This window comes from Hypomesus transpacificus, chromosome 14, assembly GCF_021917145.1.
Source record: "Hypomesus transpacificus isolate Combined female chromosome 14, fHypTra1, whole genome shotgun sequence".
Classification (NCBI taxonomy): Eukaryota; Metazoa; Chordata; class Actinopteri; order Osmeriformes; family Osmeridae; genus Hypomesus; species Hypomesus transpacificus.
In genome coordinates, this window is record NC_061073.1 from 13578725 (window position 1) to 13602317 (window position 23593).

The following is a 23593-nucleotide window of genomic DNA, read 5'->3' on the forward strand; positions in this document are numbered from 1 at the left end:
AGTCGTGATACTTGTACAGAACATCCAAACCTTTGTTAAATAAAACAACTATTGTACAAAGTAGTCAAATACCAGGTCACATTTTTTATTTCAATTATTTAAAACATACAATTATATGGTCAGGTTCTACAGTGTTGTCAAGTTTCTTCATATAATTATACTTTGTGGATAAAACAAACATTAAGAACATAGCAGTGCTTTCTGGCGATGTATTTCTCTACAATTATTTGACCTTTTATACTCCAAAATGGTGGGCAATGCACTATAGAATTCTTAAGCATAAAAACTGATTAGACAACAACATTAAAATTCCCTAACACCAAGTCAAACACATAATTCCTTTCTCTTACATTGTAAAAAAAGAAAGAAAAAACAGTAGAACTCACAATAATCCATCTCGATCATACAAAATACTGTACATGTAACAGATCACATGTAAGGAGCATGTACTCACATTAATAGCAGTGCATATAAGGAAAACAAGAGCACCAACCACTACACATGGTTATAAATTCACAGAGACAAAAATATGTCAGTGAACACAACATAGTAGTCTATATCATGTCATTAGAAATAGTACACTGATTAAAAAGGGGGAACTTGTCAGAAATTCCTAGTGCATAATCCTTGATCATTCATCAAGGACAGGCCAGGAAATATGTTGCCTACATCATGTGATACAAAACTGAATGTCTTCAATTTGGTAGGGGAAAAAAAACTATAATTCATACTGTAGAAGGAATTGCTTCACTCCAAATATAAACTAGAGAAGAAGGGTACATGGACAAATAACAAAGAACAGGATCACATTTGCTTATAGAACACAGTAACAGCATGTCTACTGTAAGCGGCTTAACAATCACCACCGTCTTGGAATGGATAGCCTGGCTCTCAATTTCTGTGAGGTATTTTGTTTCACGAAGTGCTTTTCTTGTTGAGAAATACAACTGCAGCAACTCATACGTACTGTAATGGATGTACTGTATATCTAGGTTACTTGCACTTTCAACTCAAAATCAATTTGACACCAAAAGCACATGTTATGAAGGTTTGAAAAGGTTTGCAAGGGAAAGTTAGATTTCATATAACAGGCTATTAGTATCAATTCAACAGCTACAATTTACAATAATTCTTTCAATTCAAACACAAAATAGCATATATCATCTTTATATTGCCTATTCTCTGTATGTTATGGATGTTTTATCTCTTAAAAACAGGAAGATCATCTTATATATGAACCTGCCACTTCCTTAGTGCATAATCCTACAATGCCAGATTATCAATTCTGCTTTATTTTACTTCCTTGTTGTGCCTGTTTGGGCTGTGCCAAGATTCTCGATCAAGTCCATACCACATTTATGCCTACAGTCAATGAACTGACTTTTCTGAAAGGCTTTTACTCTGACTAAAACTCCCTGCTATTGGTTAATTACAACTCAAAACCAAATCCACTTTTCTTTGAGATATGGTGCATAAGCGGCCGGTGATAATCGTAGAGCTAGGAGCAGTCACACAACCACTTCACTGAACTTAGGCAGGTCGTTTAGCCTTTCCCTGGTCTTCTACCATTTTTATAGCAGCCTGAATCTTTGCCTGGTCTCCCAAAAGCTGCCGTGGTCGAACACATTGAAGGTTTTCGTCCAATTCCAATAGAATTGGAGTCCCTGTGGGTAGAGTCACGTTGACAATGTCTGCATCTGATATACCTGTTGATAAACAATTGGGTCATACTTGGGAAAATAACACATTTACTAATCTACTGTACTGGACAGATATAATTATTTTGTGATGCGTTTGTCATCAAAGTTTTTAGCTTGCAAAAATATTTTTGTCCAAACAACACCTATTTGTATACATTTAAATATAAATCTCATAACAATAAGTTAATCTGTAACAATGAAAAAAATTATAATAAATGTTTCACAACAAAAAATGTCCAACAAGCTAAACTAGATCCTACCATGTTATATAACTCCCTGTAAAGTTACTGAGCAGTCTAAGTCCCCACAGATACAGTAAGGGTGCTGAAAGGTCAAAATAGATATCATGGCAGCAGTCATATCTAACATTAACTCAGTGCCCTTTTTGTGTAAGTTCATCATACCATTTCTGGAATGGAAAGATTGGTTCTCTTTAAACGACTGTGTATTCAGTGCAAGTGACCAGCAAATACTAGAACTGCACAGACAAAGGCTGAAAGGACAGCAGTTGAGTGAATACTAACATTGCTGATGCAATGTAGCAACATACCTTCCAGATGTTTCAGCAGGGCTCTACAGCTGTTCCCATGGCCGGAGATGAGCACAGTTCGACCACTCCTGATCTCTGGCACCACAATGCTGTCCCAGTAGGGCAGCAGTCTCTCCAGCACCTGTTTCAGACTCTCTGAGCGGGGAAGGTTGTCTTTAGACACATCACAGTTGCTGTACCTGCGATCGTTATAGATCTCCAGGTAGAAAGGGTGTGATCTGTCGATTGGCGGGGGTGTGATATCATAGCTCCTCCTCCACTGCTTCACCTGCTCCTCTCCGTGGTTCAGAGCCATCTCAGCCCTGTTGAGGCCAATGAGGGCACCATAGTGACGCTCGTTAAGCCTCCAGGACTTGACCACGGGCACCCACTCTTGCCCCAAAGCCTCCAGAACCAGCCATGCTGTGTGGATTGAGCGGCTGAGCAGGGAGGTGAACACCATGTCAAACTTGTAGCCCTGCTCTTTCAGGAGGCGCCCACACTCCTGAGCCTCCTTAATCCCATCCTCGCTCAACTTCTGGTCAACCCAGCTGCAAAAGCGATTCTCTTTGTTCCACGCTCCCTCTCCATGCCTCAGCAGAAAAACTTTGTATTTGGACATCAGAAGAGTTGGCAGCAGGTGCCTGCAACACAAACTATTTTAAAAACAGAACAAATGATGATTAAACTTACTGAGAAGATTAACGTGACTGAAGCAAAAAATAAGCAGTGTACAACTCAGCAGTCTATACCAATGTATTCATTTGTGAGGGGAAAGCAAGCAATCATCCATACTATAAACATTCCATTTCATTTCAGTTTTTACAAAAAAAAAATACTGTAGGCGTGTCTGTCGAAATAACTGACATTCTAAGAAGCAAACATCGTTCAAATGCAATAAAGCATGAAAGCAACTAAGTAGAGGAACAGCTAGGCAACAGCTAGACAACAGGACACATGACTAGAGGAAATTCCACTACTGCGCTCACAACTTATTAATTGTTTACAAAAAAATTGAAGTACGGAATATATAGATGTAGGGAAGCTACAGCAGTGCTAGCATCATCAGCAAGAGGACGTTGGTTGACTTATCTACGCTAGCTAGATGCATTTAACGGATCTCCTTTCCGAGCTGCGAGCAAAACGTGTTTTTACGCCCGAGACCAACCTGCAAGTTTGTAAGTGGAAAAATTGATTGTGTAAAATATTATTTTATGCCAGTAACATTAGAAATGTCTTACCCTGCGTGTGATCCAGCCGGGCCCGAATATCGTTAAGTCGTGACTGTTGACACAAATTTAGACCACCATAGAGAGTTTTTTTAAACGTCAATGATTGACAGTAAAATTGTCCAATTGAATAGGTGAGTCCCGCGTGAGGGCTGTACCGTCGTCACGTAATGTTCCATTTAAGGACTGTGAACGCCTCGAGTTGGAACTGTCATCAGAAAGGAGGCGCGGCATGACATACAGCAACATTGTAGCACTTACTGAACGTGGCTGGACAGTAAAGTAGCGATACTTTGTGTTGTGAATGTTATCAACATTGTTTTTCTTGCTCGACATCTCACCTTTTTAGGGGTAAATTATGACAGTTAACAACAAAAAGTACAACATGAACATGGTGGTTCTGTTGTATACTGTTGTAAAATAGTGTAAGCTATTATTCTCCCTTTCTCTCTTTATAACACACATAGACACACACAACCACACTCACAGAAAAATGTTAAAAACTCACAGTGTATGTAGGATTCAGTGTTTTATTGTCAAATACAACGTTTGACATTTCACAAGCATTTCCCCCCAAACATCAAGTACTCAAATTATTATGTACAAATAAAATACATGTCTATTGAGTTTGAGTATCAACATATGACATAAAGTGTTTAAGTCACATACACATAAATAAATGTACATGTCGTTCAAGAGACTGAAGCTTCTGTGTTTCGACTGTCATTATATAAACAGTCATTTGATTAAATGGCACCACCCAAAATTAAGAGGCAAACATCTTCTTCCTGCCCTCCATTCCTGACATGGCATCAACATTCTTACGCCAGTCAGTAACCTCCTCTTTCTGTGGGGATAACAGAATAAAAGGGCGATTAACACTTTTCATACATTACAGTAAATTAGGGCATTCAATTCTTGACGTGATAACAAGGTTCTCCCTTCTACCAATATAAGTAGAGTTAAAACGTGACCCCTTACTTTCTCCTCCTCCTTCTTCACTGTCTTAAGGTTGGCCTTGAAGTCGACAGACTCTTTGACCCTGGCGCCCAGAAGAGCCCCCAGCATGGCGTCCGCAGACACTCTCACCCTCTTCAGATTTGGCCTCTTCATTTTGCCCTTTAGCTCAAAGATCTTATGAGAAAGTTCCTCAATCTGTGTACACCAGAATGTTGAAGTAAGCAAAAACAATTGAGGCACATGTATCTTACTCCATGCCTAACATTTGGAACAGGAAAACATGACAATCAGACTCAATTTAGCAGTGTGAATATTTTTGCATTGGTTACCTCTTTAGTATTTTTGGACACTTTTGAGGCAACGTCATAGCGCTCGTCATCTACAACATCTATTTTCTGATGTAACTCCTTGCAAAGATTCTGTTGATAGAACACCATCATTTAATACATGGAATAGGTTTGCTATTAATAAGTAATGCATACCATAGTTTGACTCCGTTTATGGTATTGCTGAAGATTTTTCCTTGATAAATTATCATTACAAATGTGTAAGAATATGTCAGAGCCCATAATCAACTTTGAACTACACGATTACATGCACATCTTTGATTGTCAAAGAATTGTAGAGGGTGATTGTACTTGAAGGTCCTGTATAGACAAGCCAGACAGTTTGAGTGGTGGACTCCTTTCACTCAGGATCCGCTCTCTGTCCAATACTTTCTGCTCCTTGTCAGCCTGGACCATAGTCGCAGCGTGCTTCAGCAGCTTGGTCTGGGACATGCCACACAGTAATCCAAAATCATGACTCACACTTCATTTGGAAGATTTGTTATTATTTCATACTCTTAAACATAGCAAAAGGTTTATACCAGATCACACAAAATAGTACCTTTAAGTATAGTCTGCGAGATGCAGAGATCTTTGGCTTTGGTTTCTGCCAAAAATACATGAAGTTTATTGATGTTACTGATTATAGAATGGAGAAAACATACAAAATGTGCTAGCATTAAAAATATATATTGTTTTATTTATGCTACATGGTTAGTTTTTGCTTCTGGGTCAAATAAATGCCAATTTGGCATTTGTTTAACATATTAAGCTTCTGTTAATTTTAGCAAGTACATTTTAAGAATGAACTTACCGGAGCCCTGGAACAACATCAGATAATTTGGAGATAAATTACATACACAGGATAATGAGTCATTTAGTTTTCACTAATTATACAAAACATTTTTACGAAATTTCTGTACAATGTAGCCATTGCAAGACAGAAATACTTACGCTTCTGACATGTTTGCTGTTTTGTGTGTCTCCTGTCATAGATACAATGAGAACAATATTGTTAAAAGTAAATAGATATATTTATGTGACACAAATGCGTGTATTTGTTTTTTTCTTTGGCATAACAATATGCTGATCACATTCTTTACTGTATCATAAAATGTAACTGTTGTCTCTACCTTTAGCATCTTTGATACTATAAGACTTTATACAATTTTCAGATGAATTAAGAAAACTACTACTGTATAATAACTGACATTGACTTGACGATACACCTGCAACTAATAGATAACACCAAGCATTTTATGATTCTATCATAATTCAATCTAAACAGCATATAAATGTCTAGTGAAAACCCGTTGTTATACTGTCAAATATTTGCCTTTGATTTTAACAGTGTCACGTAAATCAAATGTACAATTATAATGTCATGTTATTTATTACTTAAACTTGACCTTTGGGTGAGAGACGACTGCTTGCAAACAGCCAACCTCTGTCAGAGCAGACAGCTCAAACTCTTCTTCCACAATCACATTTTAAGAGTGCTGTTTTAGAGCACAAAGCTTACCTGTTAGGTGACTGGAAAACACTTGTTGTCTTTGTGAGACAGCAGGATGTAAAGGAGGTAAATATATAGATTCTGGAGCTCATGTGAGTGGCTAACTAAAATAGATTGACTGTCCTCACCATTCTTGCTCTGAAATTCTGCACATCCCAAAGTCTTGAATGTGAATGTTCTTAGTGTGTGACTGTCCACCTGTGGAACAGACTGGTTGTCTGTCAGTGCTTCATTGGGAACAGGGGACAACGGGTGTGAAGACTGAGTAACACAGTACCACAATACTGTGTGTGACATTAAACTGAAAACAAAATGGGAAATGGATTCACACAAACTATTAGAATGTATCAAGATGAACATGTAGGGACCCTGTAGGGACCTCACAATGTTTGTGTAATGAGCAATCCAATCATACTTCATTTGGATGAAGATGTTTTCCATATTATTTAACAATATCAGTTTTTTACATTATGGCAATATTGCTCTTGTTTTTAGTTAAAGGAAAAACTGTTAATTGTCCTCTTTGTTGTAGTTGAATGATTACATTTACAATAGCACAATGATCAGAATATGAGGGTTTGAATAATACCTTGCACAATACCAATCAAATATAGGCCAAGGACATTAGAGATTTCCTGAGATGTCTTTTGCAGACTGATTTTTGGTTTATACTGCCCTCTCCAGGCCATTCAGAAGAAACGTAAGTATTACAGGACACGACAGATGACACACTTTGTTTTATTATGGTTTGACACTACTACTCTTACAGCAGAGCATAAGGAAACACCACTTTCTAGGAATCAAGTATACAAGTATCCAAATCACTTATTCTACCAAATCCAGTGCTAAAATGCCATACAGTCATTAAAAATGGGCAATGTCATGTAGAAATACAAAATAATTTAAAACCACTTAAATTCAGAGGTAACCCATCCCTTTTAAACACTCACTCCATTATCTTATCTTATAAGCTTTCTTGATATTTTCATTGTCCGTCTTTGGAATATTGAGTCATCTTTTCTTTCTGACCAGACAAACCAAACCTAAACGATTAGTATTCATCTTGTACCTGTTAAATGAGATTAACAATTATTTATAATTATCTGTTAAATATTTGAGATTATGGTTTTAATTAATCAATGAAATGACATTATTTGTACCTGTTCAGTTCCCAGACGCATCAAACAGCTTCTTCCTGCCCTCCATTCCAGACATGGCCTCCACGTTCTTACGCCAGTCAGTCACCTCCTCTTTCTGTGAGGAACCGGAAATGTAGACATGAAACCCAGCCCACATACCTACCTACATCACATGCTTGACAGTCAAAAAGGTTCCTTTTTTAGACTCATTGATCACCATTATGTTTGCAGGCATCGTCTGATTCTGATTCTGATCATGACAGGTATGAGAACTTCCAACCGTACCTTCTCTTCCTCTTTCTTGCCTTTCTTGAGGTTGGCCTTGAAGTCAATGGACTCCTTGTGTTTGGAGCCAAGCAGAACACTCAGCATGGCCTCAGCAGAGATCTTCACTCTCTTCAGGGTAGGTTTCTTGAACTTGCTTTGTAGCTCGATGATCTTCAGCATCATGTCTTTGATCTGCCACAGAGGATGCTTCAAATAAATTTCTGTTTGCTATGTTTTTCCATTAGCTTTTTAAAATCCAGATTGTAGGATGTTACTGTAAAACTCTGAACAAGTCCTATCCATTTCACAGCCACTTGGGGGCGATGTTTAGTTAGTATTACTTTAAAACCAGCCAAAAAAATGGGAATTGCTGACACAAAATGCTTGTAGCAGCTTACCTCCTTTTCATTCTTGGTAACCTTGAGTTCAACATCATATCTCTCCTCATCTACAACATCAACCTTATGATGCAAGTCTTTGCACAGGTCCTATTAGATAAGGAACCAAAATAACAGTGTTACATCTCTTGATCTTGACTTTTCAAGTCAAACATGAGACTGTGTGGATTTGTGTGTACACACTGCGTATGCATGTTGGTCATTTTATCACCTGAAGCTCCTGTACAGACAGACCAGATAGTTTTAGAGGAGGAACTCTGTCTGCCAACGCGTCCTCTCTCTCCTTTTTCTTGTCCTCCTTCTCTGTCTGCAGCATCTGAGCGGCCACTGTCAACAGTCTGATCTGAAGGGGTGTAGGAGAAGGGGGAAGCATGAACATGGGCAGGTGCAGGTTTATAAATATTGGTTAACAGTGTAAAAACTAAAACTGAATAATTACTTATCCATGATTCCTATCATGAAGAAATCATTCCTTAAACAATGAGATGCTTTTCTAACCTTGAGCCCCAGCCTTCGTGCTGAGGTGATCTTTGACTTTTGTTTCTGAAATTGAGATAGACATTGATCAATCTATCAAGTACTAATCATTATTCATTCATTTATTTTATGAATAAAAAGTTAAACTCACCGGTCTGTTCCAGTATTTTATGCATCGTGGGTTTGAATAAAATAATAGTTAAAGAGCATACCATAATGTTTTGTTTTTAATATTTATTCTCACTTTAATTTACACAACAATACTTACGCGTCCGCCATGATTGGCTTCTTATCTTAGACTCTGAAATTGGAGGAACAAAATTGAAAAAGAGGACATACCAGCTTATTAACACGATTGGACACTGTACAGTAGAACTGTCTAAATGAAATATATGGCCATACCACAGTTACCCTAATTTGTTTCCATACGTAAACAGTAGTTATAATACCTCTTTCACATGGGGCAATTGAGTTGTTTGTTGTGGATTGATGGATTGCTCTGGTCTCATTGATTTAGGTATGTCACCTACTCAATGTATGTGTTAACCCCCCCCCCCCCCCCCCACAAACATCCAAAAGGGATATCTAAAATAGGTTCCAGGTTAAACTTAAAGACTTATCTCCTTAATGCAGGATGTCAATACATGCATAAAAAATATTAATTTCCAACTAGCATAGTCTGTCATCATTAGAGACAGTTCATTTAAAAAACCTAATGGATAACAATTAATACATTTATGCATTGTAAGTAGAAAGAAATAAGCAAAATAGGAGAAATTAGTACTTTAAGGTCTATTACTGTATACAGTAGAAGGACATAATAAATGTTGACCTGAACCTTTTCAGTGCTGAGCTGTAAAATATTTTAACAGCTGACAAGAGTTTCAGCATAGGTGACAAGATGGGAGAATGACCAACTAATTCAAAGACATGTCTACTCGGCTGTCAGTGTTCAGCAAAATAATACAGGAATAGGCTACATTGTTCCAAGACATAAAACAATTACAAAAATCTAGCCTCTAGTCATATAAAGGTCAACAAAATATAAGGTTTTATTCAGCTTTAACCTTCAATGAACAGTCTGGTCAATCTGTGCTTGCTCATGGCATTTGCATTCCTGCCATACATAACCGTTCTTCAAGTCCACACAAGAGATGATGTATATCTAACAAAGTTCCTTAATATTGAGCCAAAATTGTTATTTAGACGTACCTCTAAAGTGAAAAGAAAAGTCCTGAGAAGGTGAGCAGCAACGAGCTGAGAGAGGGTAGGGGGAAAATCTTTCAGATTTATAGTTTCTATCCCCCATGTGAATGGCTCACTAAAATAGACCCCTGTCTGTGCCATTCTGCCTCTGACACTGACATTTACTGGTCAACAGAAAGTGTTATAAAATAACTTTATGGACTTGGACATTTGAGGACACAATGTTACTAGAGTTTGACATCACCTCTAGTGGTAAAAGTCATTAAGTATTCACTACAGGAAGGATACATCCCTAGGCCAAGCAAAACATACACATTTAGAGCTGTGTAGATCTCTGAACTGTTCTGCTGTCAAACTCTCCCAAAATGTTTCAACAAATCCTAAGAATCCAGTAAGGACCAAATAACTCATGGCTCATGCTTCAGAAATAACAGAATAAAGTCAAGCAGCTCTAATTGTATAGCAATGGCAAAATCACACAATGTGGAGCTGTCCATAGCTGCATTAGAGTTGTCTGTGTAGATCTGGACCCTCACCAGAAGCAATCAATCTACTGCAGATCTAATAATAGCACCTTAGACAGCACCAACAAAACCATCTGACTTTGATCGAGTATTTCCTTTTGTTCTTGGTTACTTTTTAACAGTGAAATGTGGTATATTCTATCATCAGTTACAGCAGAACTGGCATCTACCATCAACCCATAAGGAAACTACACCTTTTAAGTGAGTATGGGAGACCTTAATCTGCTAACACATTCATGCTCCACAAAGCCACATAAATCTTTGAGAGGCCTTATTTTGGGATTTAGACTAACAGGAGCAGGTGCCGGTTGTGATGCAGTGTAAACTGACCCGTTCATCCCTTGTGTTAGTGTTGTACGCAGGGGGAGTCAAAGGTACAAAGGCTGCTAATCGGTAAGAAATATTTCACTGTAACTTGTGCCCAGATAGAACAACCTTAGGGAGCTGGCTAACAGATATTTTATCTTATCATCTTTGAGGATTTGTTCATTACTAAGACTCCAACTTTTCAGAAGCATCTGCTGGAAGCATCAACAATAAACCTCTTATTATGCATGTGCAACCAGAGCAATTTCCGAGCTTTAGAGCTTGTCATTGACTTCTCAGTGATAATCTCAGAAGTACTCTATGCTGATCCAGTCCCTTCAGCAATGCCAGTGATGGAATGGCGACCTCCCTGGATGGGCTTCTTTTGGTACTGCAGCAGCCCTGTTCCTTGTACCTACACTCTGTTTGGAATGCATTTAATGTATTTTCTTCATTCTCAAGTGGAATAGAAACATTGTTTGAAACTGACAGTGTATAAACAAGAAACAGCTACAGACATTAGTATAAGGGATCAGGGTACTACTAAAGTCTCCTTAAGAAAATAGACATTTCAAACAGACTAATGGTTGCATTAATCTGAAGTATTTACAAGTATTTTAAAACAGAAATCCTTGTGGTAAAATAACTTAAATAAGGAAATACTGTAAAAGACACATTTGAGTCATCTGAAGTTAAAGAAGAGGGCACATCATTTTAATGTTTTGAAAAAAGTCATGGGAAATGACGGATTCACGGGGGTCCAAGGGTATATATCTCAATACAATGGCAAGAACAAAACGCTAAACATGGTAGATACAGTATTTTCTATGCCACGCCATGGCTATTAATGGGAGGTACCATGTGTAACCCTAAACTGCATTATGACTTATGGTATTGACTGCGGATGTGATCTTCTTTTAGTGTGCTGTTTAGCTGCTTGCTGTCTCAGTTGTCATGCTTAAGTCTTTGGTGGTCATATTACACACCACATGCAGTCCATTGACAGAAATCTATTGTCCAGCATCAAACAGCTTTTTCCTGCCCTCCATTCCAGACATGGCCTCCACGTTCTTACGCCAGTCAGTCACCTCCTCTTTCTGTGTAGAGGAAGGAAATACATTTCTAATGATTAGTAATTTAATCACATGCCAGAGCAATTGTATTTAATCTTGAACAGATTTAGGTTGGATTGATTAGTAGACTTTGGAATTTCAAACAAAGCAACCATTCACTCTGCATGCTGCAGTTTACTTACCTTCTCTTCCTCCTTCTTCACAGTTTTGAGGTTGGACTTGAAGTCTACTGTCTCCTTCATCTTGCTCCCCAGCAGAGCTCCAAGCATGGCCTCAGCTGAGATTTTCACTCTTTTCAGAGCAGGTCGCTTCATCTTGCCCTTAAGCTCAAAAATCTTGTGTGACAAATGTTCTATCTGTGGGAAAACACATTATTTCACTGTAAAACAATAGATTTTAATCTGTTCTTAATTCCAAATTTATTTTTGGAATATCCATGACATGATATACCATGAATTCACCTCTTTATCATTCTTGGCTACTTTGGCAGCAATGTCATAGCGCTCTTCATCAACAACATCAATCTTATGGTGCAGTTCTTTACACAGTCCCTGTAAAAATTTGATTAACAGAGAGGCATAACCCAATATTATGGAGAAAAACATATATCATGAGACCAATGCAAGCCTGCCCGAAAAAGGTAGAAATAAAAAAGATATGGTAGATGTCTGACAAGTTGATCTATATATAAGTAATGTAAGTATGCCTTATAAATCTGCATCAAGGATCTCACATTTAATTCATACTGTTATGATAAGAACATTTATTAGTTTTCTCTTAGTCAAAAGAAAGATACCTGAAGGTCTTGCAGAGACAAACCAGACAGTTTGAGTGGTGGCACTCTTTCACTCAGAGTGTTCTCTCTCTCTGACCTCTTCTCCTTAATGTCTGACACTAGCATAGACTCTGCCTTTTTCAGAAGTATGGTCTGAAAGTATAGGAGGTGGTTCACAACATAAATCATCCTACTGGAGACCAAACTAATACAGACGCAATTTGCAAACATAAAATGTCTTGATTAAACTTTTGGAATAAAAGAAGACAATACCTTGAGAGTCAGTCTGCGAGAAGCAGACATCTTCGCCTTTTTCTACACAAACAAGACACAGATTCAATAAATGAAGTTTTCCAATTAATGCACATAAGATAAGATTTGATTGGATTACACAGATGTGTTATAATAAATTGACACCACTTAATCATACGTTGTATATTTTAGAAATAATAAGTTGAACCTATCTGAAAAAATGTGAACTTAAAATGAGAATTTGCTTACCGGTCTATGACGGAAATTTGATGGTGGACAACAGTGAAACAGCAAAGCATGAATATTAAATCAAATATTTTCAAAGCTTACTTAATGATTACCTGTTGTACAAAAGCATGCCAAACTTATACTCACCCCTCAGACATGTTGAATTATTACTTTGTTTTCTGAAATACAATCAGTTGTGTTCAATTGAAAATTACATAATTTAACTAATGCATTTAATTTTTACATTGCTTCTAAGAAATTATAGACAAGAGTCTCTCATTGCATTCAGCTCATAACATTGTATGTACTCATTGCACAGTTCAACATGATGCCTCTTTTGGAATGTCCCGTGGAGACAAAGATTTCAAGCTGTTCATGGTATGGAAAAGCAAAATACATCCAACACCAAGCCTGTACATCTATAGATTGAATGCAGAAAATTACCCCAAAATTTTAGTTATTGCAAACTATGTCAAATATACAATAAATTTAACGTCTTGTTTTTGATATGCTTATAAAAATGTACCCCGAAAAACAACTACATTTTATGTAGTAAGTCATGGTTTGTAAAAAGCCACAAAAGACAGGAAAGTAATATGACAACCACAATCCTTACTCAAAAAAGTATGCACAAATACATCAACAAGGTTTTGTGATGTATGAGGTTTGAAGAACAATAGACTAACATAGGTACAGTGCTGTGCCAGTTGTAATATCTGTGTACTGGAACCTTGCTTGTGCATTGGTAGAGTTGGGGTTATGGTGGGTTGGTTTTTATTTTCCACAATTTATTTATGGTAGGCTTGTTCTATAACATTGTGCAAAAAAAATCATACATACAGTCCTAACTGAATATGTTGCAGATTATAAAAAATAGAAACAAATCTAACTAATATTTTGTTAAAATATACAACAGATTCAGTTATGAATCTATGCGTGTTCAACAAACCATGCAAGATTAAAAAAAAATTATGTTTATTAGCGTGTATATCCTTGAGTGTTTTTAATATCTGTTTTTAAGTTATTCACACAAGTATGTATGTATGAAGTGTTTACACATAAGACTGCATAGATTTACAGAGTATGTATGTATGCATGCGCTAATACTTAGTTGTTGTACAAGCTAAAGATGTATTTATGTCCTATATGGACCTTCATGTGGTACAGTCTGTTGAATGGCTACAGTATGCATTCCGTCTTTCATAGTTCCTGATTATTATGACATTAATTACATTCAAGAACAGTAAATCAACCTGACATATTGTTGTCAGACATCAGAGTATATCTTTATCCTAAAGCTCAGGTCCTACATGTAATTCTTATCTATAACAAAAAACATTCGTACAAAAACATACCTTATTCCTTTTTTGAAGACTGATAGAATGAGTGGTGCCCCACTTCAATTAAGTACTACAGGAAAACCTCTGTTTAAATCTTATGGCATCCATGGTGTTCTGTGAGTGGCTAACTAAAATAAACCCTTTGTCCATAATCCCTCTCTCCTGTAGTATGGTATGGTCCCACCACACAGGCTTCCCCAAACACAAGATCGCAATCTTACCTCTCATTCTTCAACCTTAGATGGGAGGCATAGGCAACTGAGGGAGGTCTGCCAAAAGAATCTGTGATTGACAGTCTTTCCAGTGATTAAATGAAGTGACTCTGAAAGGTATCCTAAGTATGTCATCCTCACAATGGTAAAGTATGCAGCTACCAATTTATGTAAAATGTGTTCTCTTCCTAGCAAACTGTTTGTGATGAGCAAAAAAAACATCACAAAATACAGAAATAAAACAACGGAAATATAAGTTGTTCAACATCAATGTTCATTGAGGGAGTTGTTACATCCAATATGCAGAAGAAATATAGGTCAATACTTTCATGTAACCATTACTAACCTATATCAAACTATCTGGAAGATTAGATAAAAAAATAACATGAATTAACATTACAGAATAATGTGCAGTTCACACTTTTACATTTGTCATTATTATCCAAATGTCCACATTTAGATGACATTAATGCAGCATTTCATCTACCTACTTGTTTACTTTCATGTTGTAAACAAGATATGATATCATACTGCATACCAAATGTTCTGTAGTATTTGTCTAGGTGACACATGAAACTGACACAATGAAAATGAACATGGTTGACATAGGATAATTTACTTTGCACCTCTAATGACAGAGCTTTCCACATGGTGTTCTGTGAGTGGCTAACTTGATGTGTGCTTCTCTTTATGATGAGATTGGATGTGTCTGAAAATAGAGGTGACATTTTTATTAGTAAAAGTAGGGAATTATGAAAGAGATTGAGTCCTTTTAACAGCTTCACACAGTTTCATGGAGATTTGCTAATCGCAAATACCTGTTATTGTCCCGCATCAAACAGCTTCTTCCTGCCCTCCATTCCAGACATGGCCTCCACGTTCTTACGCCAGTCAGTCACCTCCTCTTTCTGTGTAAAGAAACATACAAGGCATTGTAAGAGTAAAATATATTAAAATGTTCTTTTGGACATGTTTTAGAGTTGTTGTTGTTCCTCTGACATTCAAATAACTTGCCTGCTTCCTGCAAATTTTTCTGAGCATGTTTATCTGAAATTGCATTTGTTTGATCCCGTAGGAGAGAGTTGTTGTTGAAACAATTATTTTCATAGTTTTCTGTAATACATGTTGCTCAATATTCTAAATGAATTGTGTTTGATATTGTGGTGTTCTGGGTAGCTATGCATATTCAAAATCAATATGGTGTTAAATAAAATATTAAATATTAAATAAAATAAACAAACATAAATATTGTTTTGGTATGTGTTGGAACCTGCTGCATGAACTTGAGAGTCACTCTTGTGTCGGCATATTCCAATAAACGCATAGCCTTACACAGTTTTATCCCACCAATCTCACCTTCTCCTCCTCCTTCTTCACTGTCTTAAGGTTGGCCTTGAAGTCAGCCTTCATGAGTTTGCTGGATTCAGTGAGGGCATCCAGCATGGCATCTGCAGACTTCTTCACCCTTTTCAGGTTAGGCCTTTTCTTCATACCTTTCATCTCATTCACCTTCTGAATTAGTGTTTGAATCTGTGGTAACAAATAACATGTCATGCACTTGTCACCTGTCCATACTTTTGACAGATTGGAGGTGGTGTGTACATTCCAAACAAGAGAATGTATAATACCTCTTTTTCATTTTTGCCTGCTTTGATGTCCATATCATATCGAGCCTCATCTATACTATCAATCTTGTTATGTAGATCTTTACAAAGGTCCTGAAAGAATAGGGCAGGTTAGTAGAAGTTACCATACCGAAGATAAATAAAAGAAGGCATTTTTTGCGGTAATTAACTGCATTAATACAATGGAGACTGTGGATTTTCCAACTATTTGACGATTGTGGATGTACAGTATAATTGTTCAGTACCTGTAGCTCCTGAACAGACAGACCAGACAGTTTGAGGGGTGGGACTCTCTCATTCAGAGTGTTGACTCTATCACGCTTCTTCTCTTCATACTCGGCAACCAGCATTGACGATGCCTTTTTCAGTAGTTTGGTCTGAGAAGGAACAATAATGAGGTTTAAGGTCTTAAGTTTTAGGTAAAAGGTCTTACAACAAATAATCTTGTAGCCCATGTGTGCATGACATTTGCACTTAAGGGCCACTAATAAGGAATTTTCACAATTTATATCAATAAAGAAATGAAAGAAATTGGAATAAAATCTACCTTTAAGTACAGGCGGCGTGTTGCTGAATACTTTGTCTTTTTCTTAGAAAAACAAGAGAAACCTTTTGTCACCGTATTGGGACACCATACAGTAATATGAATGAATGTATGCATATATAATTCATTCGTTGAAAACATGAGAATTGGGGCCTCACCGGTCTGTATTGAGATTTGATGGAAGAAGACAAGAGAATAACATTTACTAGGCTGTGTAATACATGAATTTGCATTTTCACACACAAGTGTTTGTTTATTTTCTGAGGTGATGGGGGGGGGGGGAAATGATCACTCACCCTTCAGACATGACTGCTGCAGGTTAAGTTCCCTGGGTAAAGGGGAAATATCAGCTTTAGGTGACAACATGAGAAATGTTACAATGTGTTGCTTTACCTCAACAAAAGTGTCATTTATATAAAGTACTACTGTTGTCATGTCAAACAAAGGGTTTCTCGAGATGTGGTCTGGAAGGCAATTCATAAATGGTCTTCTGATGATTTATCATTAAATGAATACATTTAGTATGATGCCACTGGAGAATAATTCATTTTGTTATCAACAGTTTGAGCCAGGGCTCCTGGGTAGCTATATTTGACCACATGGCTCTCATGTTTTCCTATGGCCCAAATAGCAGCTGTGGCCTTGATGATGCCAATCAAAGACCACCACTGTAAAATGTTTTGGCAGCAATTGCGGAGGCAATACAGAGAGCACCATTCCCATCTCTCCCTCTCGCTCCCATTTTTCTCTCCCTTTCTCTCTCTCTCTATCTCTCTCTCTCGCAACATGAAAATAGAAATGAAACACATTAAATACACTACATTGGATTCATTCCAAATACAAATATTGTAAACAGAAACCGCACAATCTTAAGCCTGGGACATTCATACACTAGGATATTATTTCCAAGTTCAGTTTCATGTCAATGGCATGGTGCTGAGGCCAATAAAGTCCTCATACAAGGCTGCCTGTCCCCACCTATCATCACCATTTACAGTTGAGGCTCTTGGCCACCTCAGTAGAGCAAAGGGACCGCTAGCACCCGGCACACGTTTGGCACCCAGGATACCCTCAGATGACATACATCCCCTCTTTGAGGATAAGGAGATTGGGGATTCGTTTCACTGGGTCACAGCAAGTCATAACCACAGAGCAATGTTTGAGCAGTTGCTTTAAGGCTATGACAAAACCAATAGCATGACACAGATTCCTTGATGGTGATACATGCCACTTTATGCATGTCACTGTCATAGAGATACACAATCTTCACTAATCCCTGCATAAAGGCGAGGCACCACATGTCTCCCCAAGTAAGACTGGCAGAGAGGTACATTCTGCTGAGGGCTGTGTCTACTCCCTCACTCACGCAAGTTAACTACTCTGAAGTTGCCCCACATACTATAATGTGCATTGTAAAGTTGATTGGCTTTTATTTTCCTATTGAGCTACAACATTTTATAGTCTATGCTTCCATTTGCATACCTTGATCATTGTTATAGAGCTTACCTTTAGGATGAGGACAATCTGAGAGAATGAGAGGAGTGGTAAGGCAGGAGAGGGAAAAGCATTTTATGATTTTTTGTGATAGATTTATAGATTCAAACTCTCATGTGAATGGCTCACTAAAATAGACCCCCTGCTATGTGGCTCCTCCTGACATTTGCCCCATTGCTTCTGAACCCTTTAGTGCTTTGTCCTAAAACGATCACACATCTAGTTTTTATGGTTCCTCTGGGCGCATGGATCACTTCTACACACACATACACACATTTACTTATGTGAACACAGTATAGTACATACACACTGTACTTTACATTCACAGTCAAATTAGAGTGTTCTGTAGCTATCTTTATCATAAAACGATTTGCTTGCACTGTACAGTGGTAGGTGTCTTTTTGTTAACCTATACCCTGTGCTTCCTCCAGCGGTGAACAAATACCTGCACAAAGAGTAAGGACTTGACAAAGCCATGGTCACAGATTTGTCTTGGGAGTCTAAGCCCAGATAATCAAAGCATAAAGTCACTCATATTTAGGGCTCACTGCTAAAAGCCTGTTTAATGGGTTGGATCACCAACTTGATCCCTGGAATGAAGTGAAAGATGGATGTATATTCTTTGGGGATTTGTCATAAAGATTGGACAATTAACAGCCCCATTTACTTGTTTGGCAACTTGTGAATATGCAGGTATGAGTGGGGCTGCCTTACAGGGTACCCTTGTGGAGTAGTTGTCATCTTAAGATAGTGAGTATCACAAAGTTCATAAAAGGTCTGTATTTTAGTGTCCCCTGGTGGCTCACTGAAGTAATGTGCACACCACGTAAGCCGGCAGCCTGGGTTCAAATCTACTGCATGTCATCCCCTCTCTCCACACATTTTCGGTCCTCTCCCAATACATAATCTCTGATAGAAGTAAATCATTTTTAAAAGGCACAAATGCCACCTAAAATAAACCTCAACTAGAAAAAGAATTCTGTACTTTGCTGTCCTCTGGTGGATTAAAGATACAGTAACAACAATCCATCCCCTTGTCTGGAATCTTTGTCCCATTCTGTAAAATTAACATTAGTTTAAATAATATGTGAAAGCATTTCTGGGTCATTAGTTCAATTCAAATTGCACTGCTATTTGCAAAGGAAATGAAGAGTTGAAAGCCACAGAGATAAGAGAACATCCTTCCTGTAACACACAGATCTGTAGTTTGCTGGTCATGATACAAAACTCCGCAGCATACGACACATAACGCTTTCTTGATTTCTGAGTTTTATAGCCGACTGACAACTTGCATCAACCGAAAATCTTTTAAATAAACAAATCTACTTTAAACCTTTGGACAATTTTGAGGTACAACTGCCAGGAGGTTTCTTGTAGTTTGATCATGTTTTTACATATTTATTGGCTAGTATCGGGACTTGTTATTTCATCAGCTCTCAGAATTCTTGACAAACCAAACTGCACACAACAGGTAGGATGGTACTTTTATGTGTGCAAACAAACTGGGTTCATTAGGACTACGGAAAAACGTGTTACATCTGATGTCTGTTATGTCCTCATATTAAATAAACTGTCTGTAGACTATTACTCTGATAGCCTGATACTACTATGCACTGATGCGAAGGGCCACTGATTAAATTATTGTATTGATGCTTTTCAAAAACGTTCAATATATACATTGCTTTTTTACATATTCACCCTATTTTTGTTTCCAGGACCTTAAATGCAGCTTTCAAGTTAGTAAGTATCCTAATCATAGAAGTGCAACCACATCTACTGTATGTATTAAGGTAGATTGAAGAGAAGGATTGAAATTATGAATTAAGCTTAACATGTAGCATTTTTCTCCACCAACTGTATCAGACAACTGTTCGGGTGAGGGCTGGATTGTCCCCAATTCTCATTCCCCTAGTCGTCCCATGTTGCTGCCTGTGGAAATAACAAAGCTGGACCTTCAACCTGTCATTTTTGTCAAATGGAGTGCTTCTGCTGATGGTAACACAGCCTGCATTTCTCCAACTCAATCTGTGGCTATTTACTGTAGGTCACCATGGCGCCAAATAGCTCACACACAAGCCTCTCTTCTGTTCAACTTGTCCGACCTAGCCCCTTTGCCCTTCTACAGGTAGCGTTACCAGGCTAAAAGGAACTGAGGTTCACATCCTAGATGAAACCAGCAACCAAAGCTTGTGTGTGACTTATATTTTCCATAATAAATTAGGGAATACCAGGAATCCAAATGGTCAAATGGTGAGACAATCAGTTTATGTAGTATTTCTGTTTTCACAATTTGCATTTATGTATTGTATTTAATGGTATTTTGTTTTTGCCTTTTGTTTTGTAGTGGACATTTTCATTAGATAATGTTGTGGTGGAACCCAGAAGCTCATATTTAGTCTCAGTTAATAATTTACCAATGGGTTTAAATTTCAAGAATGAAAAAAGAATTGCAATTCCAGGTACGTCACTACAGAAAATGTTACACACACAGATTGCACAAATTTGCCACAAACAGTCAGCTGTAAAGCTGCCACCTTGTGTGCCATTAGTCAAGACAATATTCTTCTTAGGATGTGAGGATCCTAAGATACAAGAGGCCAGAGTATGTGTGGAGAATGGTAAGGTATATATGCAAAGTAGTTGCTCATTCAGTGGGTGATCCGTGAAGTGGATAACATTTAGGAACATATTTTATACTGTATTATTCCAGGCAGTCTTTGGGATCCTCACATGGTCGTGGATGGCAACAAAACAGAAATGATAGTATTGACGTTTGACACAGGACCATTTTCTGAACATTACTTGGTATCCATCCATTACCCTGGCTTTCAGTACACACAGAATGTGTCGATGGTACAGTATATGGTGATGTAAACTCAAAGAAAATTGTTTTAACTGTGAATAATGTGTGTTAAATTATAATATATCGATATTAAACAACAATCTCTCCTAAATCCCAATATGTTTCTCATTTATTGTGTTTACTGTTTTCACACAGGAGAACAGAACTTCCTTAAATGTGACTTTTGAGTTGAATAAATTGCAGCTGCCTCCTTGTGAAATTGTCTTCAGGGTAAGTAGTTTTTCCCATCTATGTTATACCCATAAAACTATGTGAAACAATTAAAAATTTTGAACTAATCCTAAACACTCGCTATCAAAAGATTCAGCCATTTTTTAAACAGTGCAAGAATGACTGTAAGCATCACAGACTGAGCTTTGATTACTGCTTTTGTGAGTAAACATTCTTCTCCCAAATAAAGGTTTGAATAACAACAATCTCGATTTATTCAAGCTGTTCTTTGGATACTAATTTTGTTCATAATGTTTAATTACAGACTACCCTAGACTACCCTCTTATAGATGGCCTTTAATAATAATGACAACATTGGGACTAGTGATTTGTGGTTTCCTAGCTTGGTTACGACTAAGAGCATCACAGACAGGTTAGTTATAAGCAGAACAGACCTGCAGAATTTCTTTTACCAAATGGAAAATGTGTAATAGCATACAGCATTTAAAATATTAATGTTGCTTTAAGTCTATGGACATGCTACAGTATGCTGGGAGGAAGTACTGTGACAGTACAAAACAGACAAATCCTTTTCCTTTTTCTCTGTCACCCCGCATAGCTTCTGAAGAAAGCCTGTCAAACACTTCCAAAGCTGAACCTGAGGACATTTTAGTGAAAGGAAGAAAAAAGGTTTTCATTGTCTACTCATTGGATCACCCTCTATACAGGAACATTGTGCTCAAACTCTGTGCCTTTCTTTTGGCCAAATGTGGCACAGAGGTGGTTCTGGATCTGCTGGACTCTACCAGACTGGGTATGGTGGGCAGCTTGCAGTGGTTGGATTGGCAGAGGCAGAAGATTGATAGGACTTCAGATAAAATACTGATATTGTGTTCCAGGGGGGTAAGGGCCAAATGGAGTGCTATGTGCGGCGGGGAACCAGTCATTCTGAAAGAGGACGCACAGTCACCAGTTGGCGACATGCTCACACCAGCCCTCAGTATCATGGTTCCCCACTTGGTGCACTCAGCATCCCTCCAAAAGTACATTGTTGCATATTTTGAGAATGTGAGTTCAAAAGATGATGTCCCATCTCCGTTCAACATCACAGTGAAGTACAAGTTGATGAAGCACTTTGAGGAGGTATTTTTCAGAATCCTGGATGTTGAAAAGCAGGAGCCAGGCAGAATGAATCGTATAGAGGGCTTAGCAGAGGATGAGTACTTTCATTGTTCCTCAGGAAGAGCCTTGAGGGACGCCATTGAGGAGTTCCATGCCTACCAGCTGGACCACCCTCACTGGTTTGAAGAGGAACTGATAAAAGATGAATTTTTGGATGAATGTTCTTTTGAGGCATTCACAAGGGCAGAAACAGCAGAGAGTGTCATCACTAAGAGTTTGTCAGAACTCAACTTTTCGCTCTCATCAATGAATAATCAAAGTGAACACAATGATAGAAAAACAAGACATTTCAAAGGACCAGCTTCCACACTGCTTTACCGAGAACATAATGTAGATTCATGATCAAAGATAACAGTAATCCCCTTACTGTAGGTCCAGATGTGAATTGCAGAGGGAGAGACTGAATGTCCGACCAGGATCCATTCTCTCATCCAACAACACTGCTTTATGGGTCAAACTTTCAAAAGCATTTACTAAATTTGATCTACCTTTTGGCAACATTCAAGCAGCATTTATTTTTGAAGTTACAAATTTGGTAAATGTGTAATTATTGTAGAGTATATCTATGAATGAAAATATGTTTTGGTTCAATTCTGTACTTATGCTTTCTACTTAGTTGTGCTAACTTGTGAAAACTCAGTGATTAGTAGGTACTGAGTAGTGTAGTCTATGCAAGCAAGCTGTGCAAACAGTGCTTGGGTCAAAGTTCATTTTTTTCAGCAACGTTTTCAGCATTTAGCACGCAGGAAAGGGTGAGTACTGAGCTGTTCAGGGAGAGACAGGCTTTTTTTCATTATATGAAGATAAATGATATGCAAAATATGTTAACATTTTCTTTTGTGTGCTATAAAATAAGTAGTCTACATGTCATATGTATTAACTGTGGTTGCATAAACTGTTTTTTTTATTGACTGTCATCCTGTTTTAGTAGAGCTCATACTACGAAATAAATTAAACCGTAAACAATTTCTTTGCTACATTTTTTAACATGGTCAGATCAGAGCATAGACCCCTCACTGCAATACTGCAAACAACTGTGGAATTTGGGTGTAGCTAGGTTACTTGTGAGAGTGCCTCAAAAAGAAGGGATTTGTCCCTTCTAAATAGAGCATGAAAATCTACTGAATGACTGAATTGCCTGTCTGCCGTGAATTGGCTCTCTTTGATGCTAGGATTTCTTTTCTGTCATGAAATGAAGGTAATTTTATTTATAGTTAAAGTTACAGAAAATAACTTCTTCTATACTGCTAATATAAAAAGGCCATGAAGAATGTAATGACA

General features: G+C 37.7%; 6 protein-coding genes and 1 long non-coding RNA gene across 10 annotated transcripts; 2 read left to right on the forward strand and 5 right to left on the reverse strand.

The window, feature by feature from the left end:
* Nucleotides 1-64: 64 nt before the first annotated feature.
* bpgm (2,3-bisphosphoglycerate mutase) lies at nucleotides 65-3569 on the reverse strand. Of its 2 annotated transcripts, none has more exons than XM_047033759.1 (3): nucleotides 3471-3569; nucleotides 2251-2885; nucleotides 65-1706 (listed from the first exon to the last, which is right to left on the reverse strand). In XM_047033759.1, the coding sequence occupies exons 2-3, from the start codon at nucleotides 2849-2851 to the stop codon at nucleotides 1531-1533; spliced, it is 777 nt and encodes a 258-aa protein (XP_046889715.1). In that variant the 5' UTR covers nucleotides 2852-2885; nucleotides 3471-3569; the 3' UTR covers nucleotides 65-1530. The 2 variants fall into 2 exon arrangements, with proteins under 2 accessions (XP_046889715.1, XP_046889716.1); XM_047033760.1 differs by having other exon boundaries at nucleotides 2251-2873; nucleotides 3471-3563.
* Nucleotides 3570-3973: 404 nt separating this feature from the next.
* On the reverse strand, nucleotides 3974-6321 carry tnni4b.3 (troponin I4b, tandem duplicate 3). Its single transcript, XM_047033762.1, has 8 exons — nucleotides 6267-6321; nucleotides 5699-5730; nucleotides 5559-5565; nucleotides 5307-5351; nucleotides 5057-5188; nucleotides 4748-4837; nucleotides 4440-4613; nucleotides 3974-4305 (listed from the first exon to the last, which is right to left on the reverse strand). Exons 2-8 carry the CDS (start codon nucleotides 5707-5709, stop codon nucleotides 4225-4227), a joined length of 540 nt encoding a protein of 179 aa, XP_046889718.1. The 5' UTR covers nucleotides 5710-5730; nucleotides 6267-6321; the 3' UTR covers nucleotides 3974-4224.
* A 709-nt stretch (nucleotides 6322-7030) lies between these two features.
* LOC124476556 (troponin I, slow skeletal muscle-like) lies at nucleotides 7031-9805 on the reverse strand. Its single transcript, XM_047033761.1, has 9 exons — nucleotides 9751-9805; nucleotides 8807-8839; nucleotides 8690-8693; nucleotides 8560-8604; nucleotides 8273-8404; nucleotides 8062-8151; nucleotides 7682-7855; nucleotides 7418-7511; nucleotides 7031-7326 (listed from the first exon to the last, which is right to left on the reverse strand). Exons 2-8 carry the CDS (start codon nucleotides 8815-8817, stop codon nucleotides 7422-7424), a joined length of 546 nt encoding a protein of 181 aa, XP_046889717.1. The 5' UTR covers nucleotides 8818-8839; nucleotides 9751-9805; the 3' UTR covers nucleotides 7031-7326; nucleotides 7418-7421.
* A 547-nt stretch (nucleotides 9806-10352) lies between these two features.
* Nucleotides 10353-11933, forward strand: LOC124476561. The gene is made up of 3 exons (XR_006957049.1): nucleotides 10353-10469; nucleotides 10619-10661; nucleotides 11853-11933. It is a non-coding gene; the product is annotated as an uncharacterized LOC124476561 (long non-coding RNA).
* tnni4b.2 (troponin I4b, tandem duplicate 2) lies at nucleotides 11324-14125 on the reverse strand. The gene is made up of 7 exons (XM_047033764.1): nucleotides 13050-14125; nucleotides 12924-12927; nucleotides 12696-12737; nucleotides 12444-12575; nucleotides 12109-12198; nucleotides 11830-12003; nucleotides 11324-11671 (listed from the first exon to the last, which is right to left on the reverse strand). Exons 1-7 carry the CDS (start codon nucleotides 13058-13060, stop codon nucleotides 11585-11587), a joined length of 540 nt encoding a protein of 179 aa, XP_046889720.1. The 5' UTR covers nucleotides 13061-14125; the 3' UTR covers nucleotides 11324-11584.
* Nucleotides 14126-14707: 582 nt separating this feature from the next.
* Nucleotides 14708-18208, reverse strand: LOC124476558 (troponin I, slow skeletal muscle-like). Its single transcript, XM_047033763.1, has 9 exons — nucleotides 18130-18208; nucleotides 16920-16951; nucleotides 16782-16785; nucleotides 16627-16668; nucleotides 16325-16456; nucleotides 16083-16172; nucleotides 15811-15984; nucleotides 15273-15362; nucleotides 14708-15163 (listed from the first exon to the last, which is right to left on the reverse strand). The coding sequence occupies exons 2-8, from the start codon at nucleotides 16928-16930 to the stop codon at nucleotides 15276-15278; spliced, it is 540 nt and encodes a 179-aa protein (XP_046889719.1). The 5' UTR covers nucleotides 16931-16951; nucleotides 18130-18208; the 3' UTR covers nucleotides 14708-15163; nucleotides 15273-15275.
* Nucleotides 18209-19316: 1108 nt separating this feature from the next.
* LOC124476654 (interleukin-17 receptor A) lies at nucleotides 19317-23424 on the forward strand. Of its 3 annotated transcripts, XM_047033918.1 has the most exons (11): nucleotides 19317-19588; nucleotides 19833-19857; nucleotides 19981-20112; nucleotides 20243-20367; nucleotides 20462-20576; nucleotides 20688-20735; nucleotides 20828-20982; nucleotides 21116-21190; nucleotides 21282-21351; nucleotides 21456-21563; nucleotides 21750-23405. In XM_047033918.1, the coding sequence occupies exons 1-11, from the start codon at nucleotides 19502-19504 to the stop codon at nucleotides 22652-22654; spliced, it is 1845 nt and encodes a 614-aa protein (XP_046889874.1). In that variant the 5' UTR covers nucleotides 19317-19501; the 3' UTR covers nucleotides 22655-23405. The 3 variants fall into 3 exon arrangements, with proteins under 3 accessions (XP_046889874.1, XP_046889871.1, XP_046889873.1); XM_047033915.1 differs by having other exon boundaries at nucleotides 20462-20735; nucleotides 21750-23424; XM_047033917.1 differs by having other exon boundaries at nucleotides 20462-20735; nucleotides 20828-20970; nucleotides 21750-23424.
* Nucleotides 23425-23593: the final 169 nt, after the last annotated feature.

Excerpts from the sequence above, each read along its gene's own strand:
- bpgm (XM_047033759.1), bottom strand. The coding sequence starts at position 2,851 with ATGTCCAAATACAAAGTTTTTCTGCTGAGGCATGGAGAGGGAGCGTGG. Across the intron at positions 1,707-2,250 it reads CCTGCTGAAACATCTGGAAG|GTATATCAGATGCAGACATT; the intron begins GTATGTTGCTAC and ends GTTTATCAACAG.
- tnni4b.3 (XM_047033762.1), bottom strand. Across the intron at positions 5,189-5,306 it reads CTCGCAGACTATACTTAAAG|ACCAAGCTGCTGAAGCACGC; the intron begins GTACTATTTTGT and ends GGCATGTCCCAG. Across the intron at positions 4,838-5,056 it reads TGTCTATACAGGACCTTCAA|AATCTTTGCAAGGAGTTACA; the intron begins GTACAATCACCC and ends TTCTATCAACAG.
- LOC124476556 (XM_047033761.1), bottom strand. Across the intron at positions 8,152-8,272 it reads TGTCTGTACAGGAGCTTCAG|GACCTGTGCAAAGACTTGCA; the intron begins GTGATAAAATGA and ends CTTATCTAATAG. Across the intron at positions 7,512-7,681 it reads GCAAGAAAGAGGAAGAGAAG|AAAGAGGAGGTGACTGACTG; the intron begins GTACGGTTGGAA and ends GGTTCCTCACAG.
- tnni4b.2 (XM_047033764.1), bottom strand. Across the intron at positions 12,576-12,695 it reads CTCGCAGACTGACTCTCAAG|ACCATACTTCTGAAAAAGGC; the intron begins GTATTGTCTTCT and ends CTATACTTTCAG. Across the intron at positions 11,672-11,829 it reads TGAAGAAGGAGGAAGAGAAG|AAAGAGGAGGTGACTGACTG; the intron begins GTAAGTAAACTG and ends TCCTCTACACAG.
- LOC124476558 (XM_047033763.1), bottom strand. Across the intron at positions 16,457-16,626 it reads CACGCCGCCTGTACTTAAAG|ACCAAACTACTGAAAAAGGC; the intron begins GTAGATTTTATT and ends GTTCCTTCTCAG. Across the intron at positions 15,985-16,082 it reads CAGGCAAAAATGAAAAAGAG|ATTCAAACACTAATTCAGAA; the intron begins GTATTATACATT and ends TTGTTACCACAG.
- LOC124476654 (XM_047033915.1), top strand. The coding sequence starts at position 19,502 with ATGTTTTTACATATTTATTGGCTAGTATCGGGACTTGTTATTTCATCA. Across the intron at positions 19,858-19,980 it reads TAAATGCAGCTTTCAAGTTA|ACAACTGTTCGGGTGAGGGC; the intron begins GTAAGTATCCTA and ends CAACTGTATCAG. Across the intron at positions 20,736-20,827 it reads CAGAGTATGTGTGGAGAATG|GCAGTCTTTGGGATCCTCAC; the intron begins GTAAGGTATATA and ends GTATTATTCCAG.